We start from the raw sequence: 17,393 nt of genomic DNA, 5'->3' as shown, positions 1-17,393 counted from the left end.
TTTTTATTTGTCCCGTGTCCGTGGCATTCACGGAGAACGTGAGGGCCGGGATCTTTGTCTTTTCATTCACTGCTGTGGTCCCAGCACATAACCGGTGCGCAATAAATGTTTGCTAAAGGACTGACGGAAAACCACTACCACACCAGGCAAAGTAATAGAAGACAATATAACATGGAGTAAAGCATAACAAAATAAAAATAAACAAAATGGAATCACGCTGGGGGACCCCTCTCCTGGAGCACGAGCCTTGCACTCACCAGACCCCATCTCGTCGCTGCCCAGGTAGGAGCTGTTACTTCTCACGCTGGTGGAGGACAGGACGGAGTCGCGATTGCTGTTACACTCACTGCAAAGCAGCAGAGAGGAAGGCATGAGTCACCCTCCCACTCACAGCCTCTGCTCCCAGCACCCGGAACCCACTTTCTGGAGCGTAGACAAAAAACCCTTGGGTGGATGACTGGCCCAGAGGAGGCACCATGCGCCAACCGCCGGAGCCAGAGACGGGCAGGGTTGCCCTGGTGCGTTCTCTAGGTCTGACGCTGGGGAAACATTTCCAGGCCTCAGTACAGAAGTGGTAGGTGGACAAAGAATCATTTTCGTTCGGGTGTAACTCCTGTCACTGTCTTCGTGGGACAGCCTTGTCCCTGGACACACCTGCATTCGCCACGCTTGGCCACATGGTTCCATGTTTTGTCTCCCCAGCCCGGCTGGAAACCTCCTATGAACAAGGACTGTGTTTGCTTGGCTTGTATCCCAGGAACTCAGAAGGTACGGGGAATCAAAAACCACAACCCTGACATTCTTTCCTTCACCTTTCTGACAACTAAAAGAAAAATCGGAGGACCCAAAAATGTCAGAATGGAAACCCAGAGAGATGGAGAGATCTTGGTCTGTGGACAAGAGGCTCCAAAAACACACGGTACCCAGTCAGCCAGACCATCTCGTAATACAGACACCAAGAAACACCAACCAATCCGGTCCCTTGAAGACTGAAAGGATATAAAAGCTGGGAGGATGGGGCCCAAGGCCTTTCTTGCCAAATTCTATCAGTTCTGTATTTTCCCCACGAACAATTGAAGTGCCCCTCCAAGATTCTACTTTAACTACAATGGTCAGATGTTATATAACCTTTCACTGGAGGCCATGGTGCTTGTTTATTTGTGGTAAGGAATTCCATTCACTCACTCTATGGTTTATTACAGGAAATTGGGCTTTTAGTCATTTAACCCACTAATTAAAACTTCTCTGATCTTGTTAATCGTTAACTTAACCAGGAAAAAACAATTCAGATCCTCTGAGTCAGCAGGGAAAAAAAATGGTCTTACTCCCTGGATCAAGTAAAAATAGTGTTTGTTGCAGAGACCAGAGGTCTTACGCTGATTTTAAAACACACTGCAGATCTTGACTTTTCCTTGGACCACATTCCATCAACGTGTGTGGAGTGGAACCAAGGCAGAAAGGATGGGTGGTGTCCACCAGGGGACGGTCCCTGCAACGTTAGCGCAGGGGCAGGGGAGCCGAAGGGGGCATCTGGGGCATGCTGTGGGGCTCGGCCTAACCCCCCAGAACCACATGGCTAGGCAACAGCGCCCCGTCCCACTGCTTCCTGGGAAATGTCCTCTGATTCTTTCCCACGGCGGGGGCCTCAACTGTGCCACTGGCCATTCACACCAAACCCCACGAGAACCCCCAGCTTGTCCCCACCTGTAGGAGTCCCGGTAGCTCATGGTGTCATGACCCGAGTCCTCCTGATCCTCCTCAGACACCTTGAAGCACACTTTCTTGCTGCCCCCGTGGTCGGTCCTGTCCATCTCGCTCTCTTCGCTGACCAGCTGGGGGGATGAGGCCTCCTCGGCCAAGGGCGGATCGCAGGACCCACCCGAGGTGGGCTCCGTGATGGTGGACAGCAGCCTGCAGGAGCAAAGACTTTGAAGTTAAAGGCAGAGGCCCGTGGCTCCACTTGCCTCCATGGAGGCCCCAGGCAAGGCTCTGACGTCAGGTCTCACCTTTGATCCTAAGCAGAGGGAGCCGTCAAATGCTCTGTGTCCCTTCCCTGAAAATCCCACCAGCAGGACTTCCCTGGTGGCGCAGTGGTTAAGAATCCGCCTGCCAATGCAGGGGACACGGGTTCGATCCCTGGTCCAGGAAGATCCCACATGCTGCGGAGCAACTAAGCCCGTGCGCCACAACTACTGAGCCTGCGCTCTAGAGCCCGCGAGCCACAACTACTGAGCCCTTATGCCACGACTACTGAAGCCTGCACGCCTAGAGCCCGTGCTCTGTAACAAGAGAAGCCACCGCAATGAGAAGCCTGCGCACCGCAACGAAGAGTAGCCCCCGCGCGCCGCAACTAGAGAAAGTCCGCGCAGCAACGAAGACCCAACGCAGCCAAAAATAAATTAATTAATTAATTAATTAATTAGTTAATTAATTAATAAGAAAGAAAATCCCACCAGCAACTCTGCAGATGCGAATACATTGTCCCTCCTGTAGGGAGCGTGACATATGGATACTCTTTATTTCACAGCCAAGCTACACAGGCTCCAGAGAAAAGAAGGCACCTGGGAAACGTGGTCTATAAGGGCCATATGGTCTCAGTTACAACTATACACTCAACTCTGCTGCTGTACTGTGACAACACCATAGAGAACATGTAAAAAACTGGGCATGGCTGTGTTCCAATAAATCTTTATTTAAAAAAAAAAAAGCAGTGGGCTGGATTTGGCCCATAGGCCCTAGTGTGTCAATCCCTGGCATAGAGTATAATTGTTAAGACTATAGGTTTTTAAGACAGACAGACCCCAGGTTCAAATCCCGATGCTACCATTTCCTAGTTCAGAGACCTAAAGCTAATTATTAAACCTCTCTGAGACTCAGTTTCCTCATCTGGAGTAATATCACTATCTACGTCCTAAGCTGCTGTAAAGATTAAGGGAGTTAAAATATGTAAAGTGCTTAGAAGAGTGTCTGGTGCCTTGTAAGTGATCAGTAAACCCTGGCGGATATAATCCTACTACATCTCAACGAGGTCAGTATTATGATTAGCCCCATTTTAACAGGTGAGACCATCAAGGCTCAGAGAGGTTAAGTGACTTGCCTAAGGTCACACAGCTAATAAGTGGCAGGGCCAGGATCAAACCCAGGCCTCCTGCCTCCAGACCCTACATTATTTTTCCTATTCTCATTGACAATTTCTATCATACACAAAAGGAGAGGGACCAGTATGATGGACCCCAGGTACCCAGCTGCCAGCTTCAACAGTGGCAACTCAGGATCCACTTTTCTTTCCTCCATCTTTCCTGTTGCTTTTTCTTTTTCTGGAGTGTTTAAAACAAACCTAAGATATATCATATAATTTCCCCTATAAACACTTCCATATGTGTCTCTAGCACATAAGGATTTATTTTTAAAGCAACGGTTCTCAACTGAGGGTGCTTTCTGTCCCCCACTCCTCCACCCCAGGAAACGGTTAGCAATTTAGCAAGTTTCCTCAGGCGCAAACATTTAGCAACGTCCAGAGACATTTTTAGTTGTCACAACTGAAGCAGGGCGGGGAGGGGTGGGCTAGCTACTGGCATCCAAGGAGTAGAGGCCAGGAATGCCACTAAGTACCCCACAACAAAGAATTATCGGGCCCAAAATGTCAACAGTACTGAGGCTGAGAAACACTGTTGTAAACATAACCAGTCACTATTACCACACCTAACAAAATCAGTCATTCCATAATACCATCTGGTTCCCAGTCCACGGGATCCCTGATGCTCCCCAAAGTGTCTTCTCACAGATGGTATGTTAGAAACAGAACCCGAACCTGGTCCAGACACTGTATTTGGTTGATGTGTCTCTCAAGTCCCTTCCCTAACAGTTCCTCCTCCCCCTCCCTGTACCTGCTTCCCCTCCAATCATTTATTTGTTAAAGAAACTGGGTCATTTGTCATCTAGAATCACCCACCCTCTGGATTTAGCCAACTGCGTCCCTGAGGTGGCATTTCACCCTCCCTTAAAACCCAGTCCTCTAGCTGAGTAGTGAGACCTAGAACTTTGATCAGAGAACGGTGCGACTTGTGTTGGCAAGAACGCTTTGTAGGTGGTGCGGTGTGTGTGTCCTGCTGCTTCGCACCAAAAGGGACATCACGTCTAGCCGTCTCTCTTTCTGCAACATTAAAATGATAAAGTCCCCCCCAAACCTCTCAACAAATAGTTTTAGCCTCTACTGATGATGCCGCCTACATCCATCCTTTCATTAGATCAGTGGTTCTCAGTCAGGGGAGATTTTGCCCCCCAGAGGGCATCTGACAAGGTCTGAAGACATTTGTGATTGTCACAACTGGGGAAAGGGGTGCTACTGGCATCTAGTGGGTAGAAGCCAGGGATACCGCTAACAGCCTATAATGTACAGGACCGCCCCCAACTCCGAAGAAGGATCCTACCCAAAATGTTGAGGCCGCTGATATTGAGAAAGCCTGACCCTGACACTCGGGCCATTCCCTCCTGGGCCCGGGGCTCACCTGTTGATCTGGGTAACATATTGCTTCATCTCCTTCAGGGCCACATCCAGTCTGGTAAAGAGCTGCAGGTAGGCATCCTGGATCTCACGGTCCTCCTGCTTGAGTAGGAAGCTCAAACCCCGGTCCTCCTGGCCAAGGGTTCCATTGGCTGACCCAAAGCTGCTGTCGTTGGGACCCTGGCTTTGGGGGTCCCCATCTGCAGCAGGTAGGCACTTCCAGGATGGGGCAGCCATGGTGGTGATGCAGTGTTGGGTGTAGGACATGGGGTTCAGGTGACCTACAGTGGAGGGAGGGAGAGTTCACTTGGAAACAGCCCCCAGACACCCACAAGCCCCTTAGACAGAGGTATACAAACTCATTTTAAGGATCTCAATCAATGAGAGAGATTTCTCTTTTAAACATTCTTTTAATACATTAAATCACTTCAATAAGAAAGTTTCGGTTTGGTGCTAATATGCTTTTAACTACTGTGATCTTTTTCCTGCCTGGAATGTAGACATGATGGCTGGTCCTCCAGCAGCTATTCTATATACCATGAGGCATCCTTCAGGATAAAAGCAACATCTAGAGATGGTGGCACAGAAAGATAGAAGGAGCCTGGATCCCTGATGACCGTGGAGCTATCATTCCAGCTCTGGACTGCTGGCCTTCAGACATGCTTCTGTAAGTATCCGTAGTGTGAGATCTGGACACAGTTTTTGACAGACACACAGTTACCTTGCTCTGGGTCAAGGCCGATGAGGGAGGGTTTGCGACCAAAGCGGATGCTGAAGGACCTGCCAACCGAGGGAGTAGTCTTGGGGTAGGACACTTCCATGAGGTTGACGTGGCAATTGGTGGGGCAAAAGTCCAGGCCACACAGCGGATGGGGTTCCAGGGGTGCTTGTTTGAAGGGCGGGCTGACCCTGCTCTTTAGCTGAGCTGCAAACTGAGAAAGGTGGGGGACATGGAGTCGTGATACAGGGGTCTGGAAATTCTGGCCCACCACCAGTACCCACTTTATCCTGGCCTAGGTCAGACAATCCAAAATTGGACAAAATGCCAATAGTTCCAAATGGAAAAGTAAATTGCCCTGCAGTGCCTTTTACTGGACCCAGATTTCAGGGGAGGCCTGGAGAAATGTGAGGCCTCCAAGTACCTCTCCATTTTAGCTGCACCTGAGCTGTCCTTGAGGAACATCTCTCCCTGACCCACAGTCTGTGAGGTTCAGGTAAGGCTACCTCCCCATCCTTGCAGACACTGGTACAGGTCTAGGCAAGGGACCCAAGCCAAGCCAACGAAAGCTCTCTTCGAGTTCCTTTTCTACTGGGGTTGCTAAGGCTAGAGCCATTGGGGGCCATTTTGTCACCACACGAAAAGGACCTGCCTGAGAGTGAAGCCAATACAGGAAAATAAAGTCAAGACAAAGAGAGAGGCCCCGTTCTTGTAATAGTGTGATAGTTGTTTGAGTGCCTGGATACAACCATGCCTGAAGCTCACCTCTGGACGCTTCAGTAATATAAACCAATAAATTCTCCTGTTTGTTTAAGCTAAATTGGGTTGGGTTTTGACATTTACGACCAAAATACCCCGAGTTGAGACCCTGTAGGGTGCAGGCACCTCCTGGTATAAGGCGATCCTCTGGCTGATGCTCTCCAGCTTGGTGTCACAGATGTTGCGGAACTCATAGTGGGACATGGTCCTTATGTTGTTGCTCAGGGCCATAAGCCGCCCACAGTTCTGCACAAAGACACTGTCATCGGTGGCAAAGGCCTCAAGGATCTGCAGAAATATTAACAGCTACTGAGCACTCGCTGTGCACCTGGGAGGGTCTTAACGGGTTTATCTGGGGTGACTACTATATGCCTCATAATACGTGTGTGAGGTCAGCTCTATTACTGGCCCATTTAGCAGATGAGTAAACTGAGGCTAAGAGATAACAAGTCAGTCTCCTAAGCCCCACAGCTACCAAGTGGAGGGGGAGGAACTAGGATGCAGGGCTCCAGGCTAACTCTGAGGACATGGGAATCAGGCTGCCCCACCCCCAGGGCAGGGCAGCACCCAGCAAGACCTTGGCAGTGAGGCGGAAGCAGCCACGGGGCTCCACGATCTTCTCCAGCACGTGGCACTTGATGCCTGCTGTGCTCACGTACTCGTACACCACACCATGCTCCAGGTGCACGTTGTCCACCGTCAGGCTGACCACAGCGCTGTCCTCGTGCAGGCTCAGCTGGGGACCCAGGGACAGCAGGGGGAAGGCTGGAAGCCAGAGGGACAGGCAACCCTGAGGAGGGGGCACCACCCCACACCAAGCCAGCCTCCTGACCCAGCACCGCAGATGGCTTGTGTTGGACAGATGGGGGGACTAAAGTGCTGCAGCTCTGTTCATTTTTGCCAGCCCGCTATCATTCACCTCTTGTTCTAGAAGATTTTCCTTCTAGGAATCTACCCTTGAGCCCCTTTCTCAGTCTATGTGGCTCAGAAAAGGCCCCCCCAACCATACCCTCCCCCAGAGGCAAAGGCCTGGCCAATCAGCATGTTTGATTTCCTCTATTCATAGTGATTGGTTCTGGAGTGAGCATGTGACCCAAGCTGAGTCAATGAGAGTAAAGTCTGGCACTTTTGTTGGATCTACAAAGAGAAGGGGATATTCTCTTTTTCAACTGGATTCCAAGTTACTAGAGCCACCAGGTGGGAAAAACAGCATGTAAGAGGGAAACCAACACAGAGGGAGCAGAGCTGAGAACTGGAGAAAAAGAAAGAGCCTCCTCACTATATAAAGTGCTGGATTGAGCCAGACCTGAAGCTTGTTGACCCTACTCAGACCTTTTAGTTTGCTGAGCCAATGTTTTTATGTAGCTCAGTTTCAGTTCTGATTAATATGGGCCCAGAGAGGCTGTGACTCCTCAGAGCCACACAGCTAGGTAGTGATGTATCTAGGGAGAAAGCAGACACTTTATTGGAGTGAACTGCTTTCCTCCCCACCTGCTCCAAAGAGGACCTCTCAACACACACCCCATCACTCTTTCTCCCCTCACCCTCATACTGTGTCGCCACTTGTCAGTTTTTTCGTTCTTTTGTTCATTGTCTGGCTCCCCTCACATCAGTGTCCTGAGGGCAGGGACCCTGTCTGCCTTGCTTACTCGTTTCTCCCCAGCTCCTAGAACAGAACCTGGCACATAGTAGGTGCTTCTACTTGTTGAACAGAAGAGTAGAAACCGCCAGCTCCTCTCAGCGTGGTTTACGGTCATCATCAGGGGTCGCCCACATGTTGGGGAAGGAGGGCCACAGCCCTTTCCTCTCAGAGGGGCACAAACTGAGCTCACAGCTGCCAGCTGGCCTCTCCCCCCTCCCCATCAGCCTGTCCCCTTTAGGACCCCTCTGCCAGGCTGTGGGTGTTTCAGCAGCGTGGGACAGCTCCCCAGCCAACCCCATAAACCCTGGTTCTTTGTTGACCCCAAAGTCAGCAGCCAGGAGCCCAGAGCTGTTGGACACAGAGGCACCCAAAGCCCCTGGTCTACCCATGGCGTCTGCCCCCACCCCCAGCCCAGCAGAAGTACGGGGCAGAGTCCAGAGAAGCAACCGGAGAGGAGGGGCTATTATTCAAACTACAAGTATTCACTCAGCGCCTACTACGCGCCAGGCACAGTTCAAGGCTCGGAGCATACAGCAAGGAATAAAACAAACAAAATCCCTGCCCTCGGGGAGCTTACGCTAGTGGGGAAAACAGAGGAAAGCAATAAATAACTGTATGATATATGTCAACTAATACACATGGTGAAGAAAAATAAAACAGGATAAGGAGACACTGAGGGACAGGAAGGGCTTATTTAATTACAGCACTCAAGGTGGCCTCTCTGAGGAGGTGACATTTGAGCAGAGAGCTGAGTGAGGTGAAGAGCATGAGGTAAGAAGTACTCAGGGGGAAAGCATTCCAGGTGGAGGGAACTGCAAGTGCAAAGGCCCTGGGGCAGGAGTCCATTTGGTATTTAAGAACAAGAGGCTGGAGTGGATGGAGCAGCGAGGGCAAGTGGGGAAGCGACGAGAGGTGAGGCTGGGGAGCAAGGCTGGGCCTGGAAGACCATGACGAGGACTTGGTCTTTGCCCTGCATAGGGTGGAAGCCACTGGAAGGTTCTGTTCTATTTTTTGAGACTAGCCTATAGGAGGAGAGGTAAGGCAGGGCAGGGAGAAGAGTGAGCAGGCTACTACAATAGTCCTGGTGAGAAACGATGGTGGCTCGGACCAGGCAGCGATGGAGGTGGTGATTCTGGTTGCAAGGGGAAGGTACAGGCAATGAGCCTGGATGCTGGAAGCAAGGTGGCGGGATACAGGAGAAAGAACAGTCAGGGAGAACTCTGAGTTTGGGGCCTGAGAATCTGGAAGGATGGAGAGGGGACCCTGAGGGGAGCAACAGGCTTCAGAGGAAGGTCAGGAGTTCAACTTTGGCCATGATGCCTGTTAGACATCCGGGGATGTCAGGTAGAATGATGGGTCTGGGGGTCCAGGGCTGAGGCTGGGCAGAGAGAAAAACATGGGAGCTCGTGCTGGACAGAATAACAGCCCCTGGGGCTTCCTTGGTGGCGCAGTGGTTAAGAATCTGCCTGCCAATGCAGGGGACACAGGTTCGAGCCCTGCTCTGGGAAGATCCCACATGCTGTGTGTGGAGAAACTAAGTCCGTGCACCACAACTACTGGGCCTGCGCTCTAGAGTCCACGAGCCACAACTACTGAAGCCTGCGTGCCTAGAGCCCGTGCTCCACAACAAGAGAAGCCACCGCAATGAGAAGCCCGCGCACTGCAATGAAGAGTAGCCCCCGCTCACCACAACTAGAGAAAGCCTGTGTGCAGCAATGAAGACCCAACACAGCCAAAAATAAAATAACTAAATTTATAAAACAAAACAAAACACTGCAACAAAATATTAAAAGAAAAAGAATAACAATCCCTAAAAAAATACCCACATCCCATCCCTGGGCCCCGTGTGTACGCTATGTTACCTGGCAAGGAGGAATTAGGGTTGCAGCTGGAAATAGGGTTGTTAATCAGCTGACTTTACAGTAAGATTATTCCAGATGATCCAGGTGAACCCAGTGAACAAGGGTTCTTAAATGGGGAAGATGGAATCAGGAGAGTTAGAATTAGGGAGATGGCAGTGTGAGAAGGACGCAGGCCAACACTGCTGGCTCTGAAGATGGAGGAAGGGGGGCCACGAGCCAAGCTTCTAGAACCTGAAACAGGCAAGTGAATGGATTCTCCCATAGAGCCACAGAAAGGAATGCAGCCCTGCTGACACCTTGATTATAGCCTGGTGAGTCTCATTTCAGACTCCTGACCTCCAGAACTGTAACATAATAAACGTGTGTTGTTTTACACCATCAGGTTTGCGGTACTTTGTTACAGCAGCAGTCAGAGACTAACACAGAACCCGTGGCGTCGGGATGGACTGGATGGAATCGGGAGGAGTGTGGACACAGAGGAGGACCCGGTCCCTGCTGGCATCTCCGTCACACGGCCCACCTGTCCTGTTACCTGAGTTGGACTGGTCTTCCTCTCGGGCCCCCTCGCCACTAGGGTCCTCGCTGGGGGCCTCCCGGGCCTCCTGGGCATCCTCGTGGGTGTGGTAGACCCACTGGTACAGGCCCTGTGCAGGGAGTAGAGTAAGAGGGGCGGCCACGACGCCAGGAGCCCAGGGAGGAAGGGAAGGGGCCAAGGTGCACACTGTTCCCTAATTCCAAAAGCTCAGGCTTTTAGCCTGTTGGCGACACCACCTTCAGAAAGCCCTCCCAGACTTCACTCTGGAACCTTCCTGAGGGACCTGCAGTCACACTCAGCCCTCACTGTCTATAGTCTATGCTCCACACAGAAGCCAGGGAAGGAGGAGCCTTAGAAAATGTAAGTCAGCTCCATGGGAGCAGAAACCTTGTCTCTCCCGTGGCCCCAGGGCCTCGAAACATGCCAGGCACACAGCAGGTGCTCAATAAACACTTATTAAATGAACCAATGAGGATCACCCTCCACAGAACTCTGGTCCCCAACCCAAGTATAACATCAGTTTTTTACCGCTGATGTGACTATTTGCCCAACGTGCCCATGTGGTAAGAAAAGAGGGTCTTATCACACCCATTTCACAGCTGTGAAAACTGAGGCCATGAGGTTTAGGAAGCAGAGGGGTCCTAGAGCCCAAGCCCAGCTCAGCCCTGCCAGGTAGGCAGCCCCACCCCGCCCCACCTAAAACGCTGTGGTGCCTTCAGGCTTTTCCCCAGAGAAGGGGACGTGGTCCTCAGCCCCTACCCCAACGAGCAGGGCTTCCCTGATCCCCTTAGCTGCCGGGTGGCTCACCAGGGCCTCTTCTCGGCGGCTCCGGAAAGCCTGGAAGTGCTCTAGGACCTCTGGGGCTCCATCGTTCATCACGTTGTTGCCGTTGACCTTCAGGATGCACTGGCCAGCACAGAGGCCTGCGGCCGCAGCCTCAGAGCCTAAGGGGGACAAGAGTGCTCGAGGCTGGATGCCAGGCGAAGAGAGTCCGGGGCAGTGCCAGGCAAGGGTAAGTAACCAGATGAACCTGTCCCCCACCCCATCCGCCACCCCAACTCCCCCAAACGCCACCTCCATCCCCCGCACCCTGCAGCCACTCTCCACCCCATGCCAGTGGGCAGGACAGGGACTGGCATTCCCATTTTGCAGAAGAAGAGACTGAGGTTCAGAGAAGTAGCAGCTAGCCCAAGGTCACGCAGCAAGGGGGGCTGGACTTGAACCCAGCAACGTTTCACTCTAGAGCTTCATCTCCTTTAAAGTCCCACTACAACCCATGATACTGGGGCCAGGATCAGCCCCATTTTGCAGACAGGGAGACAGAGGCTCGAAGAGGCAAAGTGACTCTCTCAAGGTCACGTGCCTAGGATAAGGCAGGTTTCGAACCCAGGTCTACCAGACTCTAAGGGCATGTTTTCTCAGCTATACCACAACTCCCAAACTGCAGGGCTTGGACCCCAGGGTTTTGTGTGGTTAATATGAAGGGTCTAGAAATGCAAGTGAATGTCAAGCTTCGTACACAGGAAAACATCAGGCCTGCGTGGTGTGATGGGGACAAGTACAGGCCTGGACCCCAGGAGCCTGGGTTCAAATTCTGGCTCTGTCATTGACCAAGTGTGTGACCTCAGGCAAGTTCCATAACCTCTCTGTGCCTTGGCTGCCTCATCTGTAAAATGAAGACACTAATAATATCTACTCATAGGGTTCTTGAGAGATTCGGTGAGTTGAAACATGTTAATCATTTAGCCCCGTGCCTGGCTCTTAGTAAGGACTCAAGAAATATCAGCTGTCTTACTATTTTTGCCTAGTTTGCCTATAAACACCTATTCTGCTCTAAGGCAGGGTTTCTCACCTCAACACTACTGACATTCTGGGCTGCATAATTCTCTGTTGTGGGGAGCTGTCCTGGGCACTGTAGGATGTTTAGCACCATCCCTGGTCTCTACCCATGAGATGTCAGTAGCGCCTGCACCCCAAGTTATAACAACCAAAGATGTCTCCAGACATTGTCAGATGTCTCTGGAGAGTGAAACTGCCCCCAGTTGAGAACCACTGCTTTAGGGATAAATAAAATTAAAACCTACTTTAAGATATTAACAAATTCTCAGTAGCTTTCTATCGTGACATGCATTTTCGATCAATACATATTAAAAGTACAGCTATGACCACAAGAGTGGGCAATGAATGTTTGAACTTTAAAAACAGGGCCCTCAGATGCAAAAAGGGCTGGGAACCCCGTATTTCAGGTCAATTTGGTTTCATCTCCTGGACAGAGTAACCTCTTAAGCAGCACACAAGGAGAAGGCAATAAGAAATCAGAGGTCTCAAACTGCTGGCCTATGGGCTGGATCTATCTGGCCACAGAAGTGTGGCCAAAATTCCTATTTCTGGTTTCTTTAAAAAAATCAAACCTGGCAGGAGGAGGTCCACATTCCTGCCTGGCAATAATGAGTTTCAGCTGAAGAAAAACTGCCCCTTTTTGAGTGAACATGTATTTTTCTCACTTTGCCATAGTCCTCACCACTCCCTAGTGCCTTCCTTTTAGTTGCCCATTTGTAACTGCCTGACCCCCCTCCACAAGCGTTTGCAAGCCTTGGCTTCAAGCAAAGAAGGTAAGTGCTAATGGTGCACTAAGAGGCACAGGCCTGGAGGTAATGGTTTGGGCACCTCTGAACTCCTTCCACACACACACAGACCCACCTCCCAAAGCTCCCCGCTCCACCTCTTAGGCTCCCGCTCACCTCTCCCCACAGCATAGACGTACGGTGGGGCAGCTCCACGGATCTGGAAGCACAGAGCCTCTGGACGATCAGGGACTTTGATGATCCTGCACGAAGCAAAAGCAACCATAAGGTAAAGCAGTACCACTCCCGACAGCCCCAGGAGGCTACCCTGGGAGCCCCTGCCCCACAGGCTTTTGGGAAATCAAACCCCAAATAGCAGCAGCACCACGCTGTCCAAATGTATAGAGAAACCTCATCTAACCAAAGTCCATGGCAGCAGGATCTTTGATTGATCAGAACCAGCTGGCCCACCCCTGGAGATTCAGTCCATGCACAGAAATTCCCAATCACCATCCTACCCCCTCTCCATCATTCCCTTGGTGAGAGGAGGCCTCGTGGCAGCCAGACCAGCACCTTGGCCAGTGAACATTTTATTCAATAATCACAGATTTGGGAGAGTGACAACTGACCCAGCACATCTTGATGCTGACTCTAGAAAAATGCCCACGTGTCCCCCAGAGAGCATGATTTGAAGGCCCAGGTGTTGGCCATTCTGCAGTGGGTCACCAGGGCAGAGTAGGCAACACCTGCCCAGGGTCATACAGCAGGTGTCATTAATCCAGGGGCTTCCCTACCAAGGGCGTGCCCCCTACATTGGGCCTTGGATCATCCCCACCTGCCAGATAAAGTCGTCTTGAGAGCCTGTTCTCAAACCCCAGGTATTTCTGGAACTTGAAGCGGGAACGTTCCACCTTGGTGATTTCTGTCACTTCTACATACCAACCAAACTATCAATCATTTTCCTTAAATTGACATGTCTTTTTACTGAAATAATCCTATTTAAAACTTTCCATCACTCTCATCAATAGAAAACAGAGAGCATCTGCCTTAAATAGAAGGGAGAAGTGAAAACCAAATCCACAGGTTATAAAATAGAAAATGCTTCTCCCTGTACCTATATCTGGTACCCGACCGCTTCTCACCACCCCACCATTCGTTCCTTATTGAACGAATAAGTGCTGAGCTGCTGCCACCATTGCCACGCGGGGCTGGGCCACCAGCCTCCTTACCACTCCCCCTGCTTCTACCTCTGCCCCTGACAATCTAGTCTCCACTTGCAGCCAGAGAGATTCAGCCAGAACCTACATCAGATCATGCCGCCCCTCTGCTCAGAACCTTCCAGTGGTTCCATGGTCCTTACCGTGGGCACAGGCCCTATAGGGTCTGGCTGACCTCACTGCCCACCCCTCTTTCTCATTCACTCTCTTCCAGCCCCATCAGCTTCCTCATTGTTCTTCAAACACACCAGCCACAGTTCCACCCCAGGGCCTTTGCACTCGCTGTCTCCTCTGCCTGGAACCCTCCTCCTCCAGAAGTCCCCTTGACTCGCTCCCTTACCTCCTTCAGGTCTTCACCTCAGTTCTCAGTGGCATCTCCCTGACCACCACCCCTCCCCACGCCCGTCTCCCGTCCCAGCTTTATATATTGGTCCACACTCACTACTACCTGAACTCCCTGGCTCAGTATGTCTCTTACTTTTCTGCTTTGTTTTTGTCTGTCTCCTGCTCTACCCTCCAAACAGACTGAGATCTACGAGGGTAGAAATGAATCTATCCAGACGGGGCTGCATCCTCAGAGCCTGAAACACCAGTGGGCACAGAGCAGGCGCTCGAACATCTGTCGACTGAACAGAGGCAGCAGCACTGTGTCACGTGCCTGCAGAAGGAGCCCGAACCACGGGGAAGCGGGACGGCTCGGGCCCCCAGCAACACCCCTAGGACTCGGGCAACTCCTCAACCTGAGAGGAAGGTCACCAGACACCCCACCCGGGGGGACACTCACTCTTTGGCCTTGGTGGCTACCAGGAGGCGCAGCGGGCGGCGGGAGCAGGAGGCCTGGCTGAGGACGGACTCCACCTCTGCGAACGGCCGCAGGAGCACCAGGTCCTCGTTGACCGAGTAGATCTTCCTCCCCACCTGCAGGCCGGCCATCTGGGCGGCGGTGGAGCGGGAGACAAGCACACCGGCTAACTGGCCCCCTCCCCTCCCTTCTCCTCCTCGCTAAGGAGCCTTGAACGCATTCAGGCAGCACAGAGCCGGCACCAAGCACAACCAGCGGGAGCCCCCCGGGGCAACCCCGCTCCCCTCTGTGGTAAGCGGTTAGGGGGCTGGGGAGACCCGTTCTGGCCAACGAGCTATGGAGGGAGGCCTACAGGGGGCGCTAACGGGAAAGACGCTTTTCCCCTGAGGAGGAGCCGTCAGTCCGCCCGGGCTTCCCGCCCAGCCGAGTGAGGACACGAGGCGTGGACCCGGGGCAGCCACCTTGTGACCACAAGGGCTTGGCCAGGAAAGTCAAAGAGGCATCGACCCCGAACCAAGACACAACCACCTCTTTCTCACTGCTTACGTTATTAGAAAAATGAACCCCCACGGTTCCTGCCACTGTGAGGCATGTGGCTACTTGCAGCCGTACACATTGCTAATCGCTACGAGGAAGCAACCAGAGCCCCCGGACAAAGCGGCAGGTGCCTCTCTCCCACCCACCTGCACACCCCCTGCGAACAGCTGAGAGGACCCGGGGCTGAATCCTTGGCTGTCCTCCTCCAGACCTTGTATCCATGTCACAGCAACCCTGCATATTTTTTTCCATAATCGGAGCTGATTCAGACCCTCGGATCGTTTTCATGCACCACCCCATAAGGCCAGCAGAGGGAGGTGGTGGCACATGCTGGGAGGGCAGCCCCAAGCCGTGGGCTCTGCAGACAAGACCGCCCCACACTCAGTTTCCCCACCAGGGCAATGAACAAGGAGGGACCACTGACATCCCAGGGCTTTCTGAGCTGGCCTGCCTCAAGAAACGAGGAGAGATGCCCCACTTTCCCATCCGCACCCAGCCCGAGCCAGGGTGGCCCCTCTGAGCGGCCTCACCTCTGCCAGCGAGCCCCTCTGGACCGACTTCACCACCACGGCCTTGTTCTTCTCCTCGATGTCGAAGCCATAGTCGTCCTCCTGGGGCAGGATCTGAGGGTCCGAGGCAGGAGAGATGGTGAGGCAGGGAGGGGGGCCTGGAGCCAACCCCACCTTGGCCCCCATGGTGAGAACCGTGATCCTGCCAGCTCCTCGTGCCCCAGATCTACTCAGGGTACAGATTGGGGGGTGGGGTGCGGCAGGATGGATTTAAACACTAGCAGCACCCAGGACACGGAAGATGCTCAATACGTATCTGTCACGTGAAGACTCACCACTGGGCTCGTGCTTCAGCCTGGTGCTGACCACACGTATTTGTTTACTTTTCATTGCCTGTCTCCCCTTCCTCTCCCCAACCTGAGGACAGAGCCTCCTTATTTATGCACCACTGTCTCCCCATCTGCTGGCATACAGTAGGTGCTCAATAACAACTTGCTGACTTAATGAATAAAATAGATCCAAAGGAATCCAGCCACCAAGAACTTGGGGACAGGAAGGGGGTTTAGGGAGGAGCCGTCCCTCCCCATCACAGGATGACAGGCAGGTTGGTGGGTTCGGGGGGGTCAGTGGTGGTGGGGATACAGGGAAATGCATTTATTCGTTCAATAAATATTTGTTGAGCTGCTGCCTATTATATGGGCCAGGTACTTTACTGTTCCGGAAACAGCACTGAACAAGACAGACGGTTCCTGCCCTCGTGCAGCTGACTATCTACTGGGGGAGACAGACTACAAACAAATAAAGAACTATAGAACGTGGTGCAGGAGGTGTATGTCGTTTGAATTAAAACAAATGACTTAAAGGGACAGGACGTGGTGTGGCAGCGGGGCCAGAGAAGGTGGTATCTGAGCTGAGACCTGAATGAAGTGAGGAACAGAAGTTTCTAAAGGGTAGAGAAAGTGCTTCAGGTGGAGGGCACAGCATGTGCAAAGGCCCTGAGTCAGGCTCCAAGGTACTGGAGGATAAGAAAGAAGATCAGGGTGGCTGGAGTGGCTGGGGTGGGTGGGATGAGGAAGGGGAGAGCACAGGAGATGAAGCTGGAGAAGCATGACGAGTCTTGAAGGCCACGGTGAGAGACTGGATTTACCCTAAGTGTGATGGGGAGCACTGGAGGGCTTTGCTGTGCAATAAATGGGAATCGGAACAGCAGCCCCCATAAGTACTATAGGAAAGAAGTCAGTGGAGCTGCCTTCCCATCAGGTGGACTTCGGCCTCAACTCTGGCAATGACAGAGACCTAACCTCTGCAAGCCTCTCCCCCGGTTGCCTGCTGTGGGCCAGGCCTCAAGATGCAGGCTACTGCCCGCCAGCGGGAGAGAGACAGGGTTCGGTGGGCTGGGCTAGTAAAATATCTCAACAGGCTGGTAAGTGTTCCACCTTAACTGCAAGGCTATTTACAGCAACTGAACAAGGGCAGGGTGACAGCCCAGAAGACACAAGGTTTTGGTGTGCAGGAGGAGTCATTTCAGGAGGCCATCCTCCCTGCACAAGGCTAGGCTGGGGTGTGGGGCAGACAAGGGGAGATGGGAAGGCAAAGAAAAGGAGCCCAGCGAGCCCAGTCTCATCTGTCAAGAGGGTAGTCTGTCCAGTAAAGCAACCTGGCCTCTGGGCGGTGTTGCCACCAGCCACCACCTAGAATCCCCCGTACTCTCGGGTATTCCAAGTTGACCGCAACTTCTCCAGCC

General features: G+C 52.4%; 1 protein-coding gene across 2 annotated transcripts in view; it reads right to left on the bottom strand.

Annotated features, from left to right (window-relative positions):
* PREX1 (phosphatidylinositol-3,4,5-trisphosphate dependent Rac exchange factor 1) overlaps positions 1-17,393 on the bottom strand; it is a 192,877-nt gene that overhangs the window by 17,264 nt on the left and 158,220 nt on the right. For both annotated transcript variants that reach the window (XM_036826534.1, XM_036826535.1), the window contains 11 exons: positions 15,671-15,763; positions 14,586-14,734; positions 12,762-12,847; positions 10,828-10,964; positions 10,018-10,129; positions 6,559-6,746; positions 6,108-6,269; positions 5,226-5,436; positions 4,509-4,785; positions 1,705-1,911; positions 258-346 (listed from right to left, as the gene is read on the bottom strand). In XM_036826534.1, the coding sequence (XP_036682429.1) occupies positions 258-346; positions 1,705-1,911; positions 4,509-4,785; positions 5,226-5,436; positions 6,108-6,269; positions 6,559-6,746; positions 10,018-10,129; positions 10,828-10,964; positions 12,762-12,847; positions 14,586-14,734; positions 15,671-15,763 (1,711 nt within the window). The remainder of the gene's footprint in view (positions 1-257; positions 347-1,704; positions 1,912-4,508; positions 4,786-5,225; positions 5,437-6,107; positions 6,270-6,558; positions 6,747-10,017; positions 10,130-10,827; positions 10,965-12,761; positions 12,848-14,585; positions 14,735-15,670; positions 15,764-17,393) is intronic.

Source organism: Balaenoptera musculus, chromosome 15 (assembly GCF_009873245.2).
Source record: "Balaenoptera musculus isolate JJ_BM4_2016_0621 chromosome 15, mBalMus1.pri.v3, whole genome shotgun sequence".
In the NCBI taxonomy this organism is placed as follows: domain Eukaryota; kingdom Metazoa; phylum Chordata; class Mammalia; order Artiodactyla; family Balaenopteridae; genus Balaenoptera; species Balaenoptera musculus.
The sequence above is the reverse complement of the archived record's forward strand: the minus strand, read 5'-3'. Positions and strand labels throughout refer to the sequence as shown.